Here is an 8,637-nt window from a genome sequence, read left to right as displayed (position 1 = left end):
CCTAATTGGCACGTTTTCTAAATTACCACTGAAGGTCTGCTTTAAGATTGAAGTTTAGATTTTGTTTATATTGGAACACTCAAAATATTGTTATACATGATCTTTCTGTATGTAAACATCATCCTTTTTTTCCTTTGACACTATTAGAAAAATCCCCATAACATTATGGATCTGGGATATCAATCAGGTATTTCTAACTCATTTTAACTTTAATCCCTTAAGACACTCAAGTGTTTACTCTGTATTTACAGCACGGTGCAGTAGAGATAACATGGCCTTTGAATTCAGGAATACCCCTTTTGCAACCAGCTTTGCTATTTACTGGTTATTCTGGGCTAATTTCATAACCTCTGTGGGTCTATGTCCTCATCTAAAAAAATAAGGAAAACAATACCTGTTTCACAAGGCTACTTGTGAAAATAAAACATGATAATGTAGGTGAAGACCTACATTCACAGTGGCACTCAACAAATGTCACCTTCTCCCTGCTGTTTGTGACTATTTTGCTATTGTTTTCAGCTCCAAAGGCCTGTTTAGTTTGAAGGGACTGACATGAATGATTTTCCGTTCTGAGAAAGAAAACTTTCTTGTATAAGCAGTATTGTGATGTATGTGGAGGAAGTCAATGATATCCATTCTGTAATTGCAGTTTAAGTGGTCCCTCACTTATCGCGGGTATTACGTTCTAGACCTCCCTGCGATAGGTGAAAATCCGCAAAGCAGGAACCTTACATTTATTTTAGTATTTATATATATTTTAAGGCTTTATGAACCCTTCCCACACACTTGTAAACCATTCCCAGTCCCTTATTAACCTTATAGTGAAAAATCCACAATAATAATTAAATATAATATTTTAAAAAATCCCGCGATACAGTGAGGCCGTGATAAGTGAACTGCAATATAGAGAAAGGGACTACTGTACTGTATACCACTTTTTCAGCTGACTCTGTATAAGCCTCCTTCTTAAAACAACAAGAACAATAAGCCTTATGATATTTTTATAACGAAGTTTCCATTTAAAGGTACTTTTGAAAATACTTTAACTTGAGCCATTATGTTAGCATCAGCCTTGGCCAGTCATTAAATAGCCTAAAAATGGTAAAAGGTGCCTAGTTTTGTATTGAAGAGAAGGCTAGAGAATAATCTTAAAGGGAGAAAGAACAAGATGGTATAAACAGGCAGCTTGAACATCTTGAAAAGCTGCTTAGGAGATGCAAGAACTAGGAGGGAGAGCCTGGAGCAAACTATTAGCCCTCCATCAAATCTGGGCCCTCATGGCAAGGAGAAATTGGATGAACGGTGTGATATACTTGGCTGAGCTGTTGAATCAGGAATTCTTTTATACTTTGAGTTGTCATGATGTGCACTTTACCAAAATATTAGAAAAAGAATAAATCTCAACCTTGGAGTGACACATTTTTGGCAGGAAATCCCGGCAACCAAAAGCAATGTGCAAAATCTTATTCTGCTTCTATCTATAAATATTTGGTAATAACTGTTTTAACTACAAAGACTGTCCTGACCTTTGTCTTTCAGAAATGGTGGGGAAAGGCAGAAACTGAGACACCAGAAGAGTGTGAGGGACTTTCGGGGCAGTCTGCCTCTCTCTAGCAAGGGCTCTTAATTATCTCCCTTTTTCCCCCACCCTGGGAGGATTCAACTGACTTCACTGTGACCCGAAGTCCTATTCATCAGAGATTATTTGTATCAAGCAGTGTCCCTTTTGGAGACTTCAAATACTTCTGGGAAGTATTGCTGTGACAGTTAATTTTTTGGTTGAACTCTGACCTGGATGTAGAGCACAAGAGTATGCTGGGAATGAAGGTGGGCTGAAGACCAATGTGGTCTCAGGTGGGTTATGGAAAAAGTGATGGGAAGGCACCAAAACCCCCTTACAAAATTATAGGGAAAGAGCTATGTGTGTCCTCTCATCTTTTTACCCTGGTACCCACAATTAGGTTAGTACCAGAGCACGGAGAAGTATGGGATAAACTTATTTTCATAAACTAGCCTGAGATCCAGAATAGACAATCTGTGAGATAATGAATTCTGATTTATAAATAATTAGCAAACATACACTGGGATATGACATTCATAAATTGAGATTGGCTTCCTTCAAATTTTTATACTTTGTAAAAAGTTTCTACATATAAACATTTTGTAATTACTTTGATTTAATACTCTATGGAAGTCCCCTCAACCCCAGTAAATTTTGTAGTACTCACAGGCTCACAAAGGAGAATTGAACTTAAGCCATAAACACACACACACACACACACACACAAAACCAGAAAAAAATGAACAAACAAAAATCCCAGCTATGGTGTACTGGTATTGTTTTTTAAAAAAGGTATCTACCTGACCTATAAGATATAAAAATTCAAAAGCACAAACACAGCTCATTGCTATCCCAACAATTCATTGCTTGTTACGATCAAATAGTTGATCTGTTTCTAAACTCAAAGTATTATATCTAACAAGTAAAAACTGAAGGCAAAGAATGTTTTGTAGAACGGAAAAAATGTCTTCTGGATTCTGCAGTGACTTTTATTTAGGTGGCATACTGAAAGATAAAATTCCTTCTTTTAAATTGCCTAAGTAAATAGCTCTGTCTTTCTGTTAACCTTGTAGGTAAGTTTACATGTTTCTCAAGGAAAACAAAATTTACAAATACCAGTACTAAATAAAGTTGTCAATTTCAGATTCTTCAGTATCAAAGGGTTGATGCTTTATTTTTAAAAAATGACATATTCAATTATGAATATATTTTTAGGGGCTGGGAAATTATATGTCACAGCAACTAACTCTCTAGAATATAAATGAATAGGCTTGACTGAAGAGTTTTAATCATTATTATTATTTAAGAGATATTAAATATACTATACATAGTAAGATAAAGGTTCCAGATTAATTTTCTAGTAATATTTAAGAAAAGAAATATCCACTTAAGATATTGGCCTGAATAAAAGGACCTCAGACGTAAGGTAAATAGACTTCCCAGAGGGGAGAAATATTTTAAACTGAGTACTTCATTTCCTAGACTTCATTCTGTGTCTCCTCCTTTAGTTTTCTTCTGAGACGAGAGCTTGTGTAATGAACACCATAATTTCATATGGTTGTTGTGTAGTATTTGAAGATTAAAATGATTTCATTATAATTCCCACTCCCACCCTGTCCAGCTGTCTCTCTACCCCACACTTCCTGCCCCCTTCCCTGAGAAGTCTGCTCACTGAATGGAGAAATCACTTCCTTTCCTCCAAGGGGAAATGGATATCAAATGAGTTGCATTTTAATGTTTTGTTTTCATAAAAACCAAATGTTAAACCTTATGTTTAGATAACTGTGGGGCATAGAAATGTCTGTAAAACAAGGGACTAAGGCACCATTTTTTCTTTCCCTTTTCTTTTTTGCCTTTAGAGCAAAAGCAAAGACTAATGGGACTGCCAGGGTAACTGGTCAGTCTTCTGTCTCTGGGCAATATCTGTATCAGCAAATATTGCTGGGTACTGTGTGTCAAAGGCTGCCATGACAAAGACTTAAAATTCTACTAGGAAAGAATTTTCTTCCATTAGAAGTAGGGGAATAAAGGCACAGCAGTACCTTAAACGAGGAAGTTGGTGAAGTAGCAACCAGAAGATCTTGACAACTTAGGACAATTTTTAAATGTTCTGGAGTATTTTACAGAGAAAGCCACCCTTTTCTTGATTATGACATACAAGAAAATCTAGTTGTTTTCTTCCCCACCAAATGCACAATCATGATATAAATCTTTCTCTAATGAATAATGCTTGGTACTAGTTGCCTGTTTATATATCAGCTTGACTTACCAGCAGGTATTTTCTTAGCAATTGCATTTAAAAAAATGGATCCAGTGGAGGATCAATGCAGAGTTTTCAGAGGACTGGTCCTTGTAAGTGACCCATTTGGCAATAACATTGCAGGCAGAAGCACTGGGAAATAAACGTCAGGATTTAGAAATGTGTCAAGGAACAAAGAGAGACTCTTCTGAAATAATGTGCAAAATCAGAGTAACCTTTGTGTCATCTAGATATAGCCTTGGTATCCAGAATGGCCCCCCATGCTGATTAGTTGGGAGCAGCTGATTATTCTCTGAGACACTGGTTTCAGTGGGGCTGGTGGGGTAGGTGATGCTATTAGTTTGATTGGCAGGCATACTTGAGCCCTCACCACGAATTTCTGGGTGTGAGTCTTCTACACAATGATGTCATAGACACGGCCCACTCGGCCGAGCCACTCTCTCACAGCCTGGCGCACTCTGATGTCAGTCACGTGGCAGGTCAGCTGGCTGATGCACGGAAACACTGCGGGCTGGAGGGCCATGAAGGTCGGGTCTGGGAGGATCTGAATCTGATTGAGAACTGTTAGCACCATGTTGGTCCATGCCTACGAGAAAGGATTTAAGAGAATTGTGAGCTTTCTCCAGTGGCTTCATTTGAACTCTCAGGTGTGGCTAAGCCCTGCCTATTTGCAAATGAGTTTTTGCAGGCTTTTAGGCTGTAATAAATTAGTCTTGACTAATAAATTGTCATTTTAACTTCATATTGCAGAGACTTATCTAACATTACGAATACCTTATCTCCAGCTTTCCCAAACTACAAAAACCTTATCTATTCCTGTTTTAAAAACCCTCTTGCTTTTTCATAATGAGATTTCCATAGGATATACAACACTTTTACTCAGCAGCCACTATAGCAATGCCTAGAAATCTGAAATAGTGTACTTGAATTTAGGATAACTTTTAAAATTATGAGCAAATCTCAAAGACATGAAAAACAGTTACTAAAATATGTTATTGGTCAAGAAGGTCATCTATTAAAGAATAATCACATCCCAGTTTGGACTTTTGCAAATCTAGTCCATGATTTTCCTGGATTCTGAATTATGAAGCTGAATTCTATGCTGAAAAATACTTTAGAGGAAATTAACACATCTTGCAAGAAATTCCCACTAATTCTAAATTTATGTTCATTCGAAGGATACATTTCTGTATAAGTTCTTGGAATCCTAGGACTCAAGATTGTCTGACTTATTATGCCTGTGGCAGGAGTCCACAATTGAAGTTAAACATCAGATTATTTTTAAAGGGCCCACTGTGACTCCAGATCCTTCTATTTGTTTCTTCCTATCTCATGGATTCTTCAACCAAACAAAACAGGACCAACACTGTTTCCTTCTCAAGCTCATTTTTGATATATGATGGAATTACAAATATGAAATACATGAAGGAACAGGAATGCTCATAGTCCTCTTTAGAATAAGAATTTTTATGTGTTCTGAGTGGGTTAGCAAAACTTGAGATGAAAACAATTCCTTGGTGTACCATGTAATACCATGTACTTTGCTTTTTTCCTTTATACAATTCTTTACAATTAGAGAATTTCTTCCATGCCTCTTCAAGTGATAAACTCAGGACTCCATGCCAGTTCAAGTACATCCATTTTATAAGATTCAGCTTCATCTTATTTCTCAGTATCTATCATAACCCATAAAAATAATTTCTGAAATTATCAAATAAAGTGTCAGTTTCCCACTTTCAGACTGATACAGACAGCACCCACGTCCTAGTCTCAGGCAATCGTGACTCGGGATGGCCCGCAGGAACCCACCTGGATCTGGGCTTCGGCATCTCGCACCGAGACGCTCAGGGAGCTCCCAGTGGAGCCGGAACGGGGCCTCTTCTCCTGGCGCAGCAGCTCGGGGCCTGCACTGAAGGAATGTCGCATCTGCCCTTGGTCTATCAGGTGCTGGGGACGTTGCAGTAGCGGGGATCCCTGGCCCCTTGGACCCAGGGGCTCTCCCTTCTTCTCCGCTTTGACCTCTTTGGGGAAGGAGGGTAGGTTATGCTGTTGCTTACGCTTTTTGTATTCCGTCATCAGCTTTGAGATGGTTTTGTCAGCCGCCATGGTGTAGATTTTGTTGCCCGCATGCTCCCACCACTCCTTCTTCCTGCTGGGGTCCTTCTTCTCCACCTTGGGGCTCGGGGGCAGCATCAGGGTCTCCCCACTGCCCACACGCAGGCTCAGGGACTCGCCCAGGTGATCGCGGGTCTGGCTTCGGTCATCCTCGGAAGGCGTATCTTTCCCCGAGAACCCCCCAGTGGACGGGGTGGACGACTCCGACTGGAAGGAGGGAAGGATGAAGAACGGGTCGCTCCTGAAGATGGGCGCTTCCTCCATGCTGTTTTCCAGGTCCAAGTGCATCTGGATGTAGTGGTTGCACAGCTCCATGCACAGCTTGTGCAGCCTCTTGACCAGCCACACCCAGTCGGCGTTGCTGACGGGCTGCACGCTGAGCGAGGGCATCCGAGCGCGCCACTGCCTCTTCTCCTTGCCTCGCGGGGGGCTTACCTGCGCAGTCTCCTCAAAGATGTCTTCATCTTCTGACGAGCACTGCTGCGACGAGTCTGTGCTTCTCTCGTCGTCCTCGAAAAGCACCTTCTTCACTTGCTCGGCCGTGATGGTTTCCTGACTGGTGAGAACAGCACAGACCAGCGCGTGGAAATAGATGTTGAAGCTCATTGCAGACTGGCGGTAGAGGTTGGCCGCGCCCCCGATGCCGGACACTTTCTTCAGCAGGCACTTCAGCCCAGGGCTGGTGTCAAACTCTCTGGCTGTCCTGTAGGAGTCCAGCAGCAGGTCGAATATGACGGCCAAGTTCTGCATGGAGATGTATCTGAGGAAGCCGGCCAGCTTGGTTTCTGGCACTTGAATAGTCTTCTCCTCCCCGGGAGACGGACCTTTGACAAACTCCTCTAACAAGATATCATATAAGTTCTGGAGTAACACTTGATGCGATAGTAAGCTCACCACAATTTCCCTGAAAGACACACTTCAAATGAAAAGAAGGGCTGATTAGTAGCCTTCTGCCTTACATGAGATATTTTAAAAGCATTACTGTATACAGTTCACAATGACATATGCAAAATTACAAACTAAATTACTTGTACTCTGCCTTCCTTAAAAAGGAGCATTACACAATAACCATTTAAATCATAATAAATGGAATTCCTGACACTTTTTAAAGTCTAGGGGCTATAGAATTCTTATGATACTGATGAACAATCATTGATAAGCCTTAGGAAAGAATAGAAGAGTTTTAAAACAACTGTTGTATATAGGCACAATTTTGGAATAGGACACATTTTATTAACTCGTATAGTTATGAGTAATAAATTAACATATGAAATCAAAAAGTAACAATTTCTGTTGAGTTTTATTTATTTTAAATGTTTTTTTTTAACCCAAAGTTTTTAATAATCTTACTGAAGTCTAGCTTTCTAAGGGCCAAAATCGTTTACCAGGATTAACTATGAATACTTTAGATGCATATATATTAATGGTTCAGTGCTTCCATCATGTGACATGAAGGACAGCCAAACATTTTTGTTCTATTTCTGTGAAAAATGCTATTGGGATTCCAGTAGGGATTGCATTGAATATGTAGATTGCTTTCAATAATATAAACATGTTTATTCCTCCAATCCAATAACATGGAATATCTTTCTATTTGTGTCATCTTCAATATTTTTCAACAATATCTTGGAGTTTTCAGAGTACAGGTCTTTCACCTCCTTTGCTAAGTTTATTCCTCGGTATTGTATTCTTTTTGTTGCTATTGTAAATAGGATTATTAATTTCATTTTTCTTTCTGATAGTTCTCTATTAGTATTTAGAGACAAACGGATTTCTGTAGCTTGCTTTTGTATCCTGCAGTTTCACAGCATTTGTTTATTATTTTTAATAGTTTTTTTTAATGGAGTCTTTAAGGTTTGCTGTGTATAAAACCATATTGTCTGCAAATAGTGACAGTTTTATTATTTTCTTTCTAATTTAGATGCCTTTTATTTCTTTTATTTGCCTAATTGCTCTGGCTAGGACTTCTAGACGATGTTGAATAGAGTGTCTTATTCCTGTTCTTAGAGGAAAAGCTTTCCATTTGCATGCACCATTGGGTATGATGTTTGCTATGGACCTGTTACATATGGACTTTCTTATGCTGAGGTACTATCCTACCATACTCATTTTATTAGAGTTTTTATCATGTGAAATGCTTTTTCTGAATCTATAGAACAGATGATTTTTAACCTTCATTCTGTTAATGTGGTGTCACGTTGATTTGCGGATATTCAACCATCCTTGCACATCCCTGAAATGAATCCTGCTTGATGGTGGTGTATGATCTGTTCAATGTATTGTTGTCTTTGATTTGCTAGTATTTGGTTAAGAATTTTTGCATCTATGTTCATCAGAGATATTGGCATGTAATTTTCTTTCTTTCTTTCTCCTCCCTCTCCTCTACTTTAGGACACCATTGTCCTTATGACGTCCTTTCTAATGTAGTCAGGTACTTCTCACAAAGTTTTCATTTTTAAAAAACCTTACTTTTCCTTCCTTCTCCACCTGAATCGCTTCTAGATTTTTGTCTTTGAGCTTGCTAGTTCTCTTCCACATGGCCACACCCTTCATCTCATTTACTGGATTTGAGTTCTTCAGCTCCAGAATTTGTTTGGTTCTTTTGCACAGTGTCAATTTCTTTGGTAAAATACTCCTTCTCGTCATTAATTTTACTCCTGAGCTCACTGAATTGACAGCTGTTTTCAATTCTCTATCATTT

At 39.0% G+C, this 8,637-nt stretch overlaps 1 protein-coding gene across 1 annotated transcript in view; it reads right to left on the bottom strand.

Annotated features, from left to right (window-relative positions):
• Positions 1-1,062: 1,062 nt before the first annotated feature.
• The window catches only part of ARFGEF3 (ARFGEF family member 3), a 157,450-nt gene continuing 149,875 nt past the window's right edge, over positions 1,063-8,637 (bottom strand). The window contains exons 33-34 of the mRNA XM_090279907.1: positions 5,631-6,852; positions 1,063-4,407 (exon numbers count right to left, since the gene is read on the bottom strand). Coding sequence (XP_090136033.1) covers positions 4,216-4,407; positions 5,631-6,852 — 1,414 coding nt within the window. The 3' untranslated portion in view covers positions 1,063-4,215. The remainder of the gene's footprint in view (positions 4,408-5,630; positions 6,853-8,637) is intronic.

Source organism: Furipterus horrens, unplaced genomic scaffold (assembly GCF_987537825.1).
Source record: "Furipterus horrens unplaced genomic scaffold, mFurHor1.1.pri manual_scaffold_6, whole genome shotgun sequence".
Classification (NCBI taxonomy): domain Eukaryota; kingdom Metazoa; phylum Chordata; class Mammalia; order Chiroptera; family Furipteridae; genus Furipterus; species Furipterus horrens.
The sequence above is the reverse complement of the archived record's forward strand: the minus strand, read 5'-3'. Positions and strand labels throughout refer to the sequence as shown.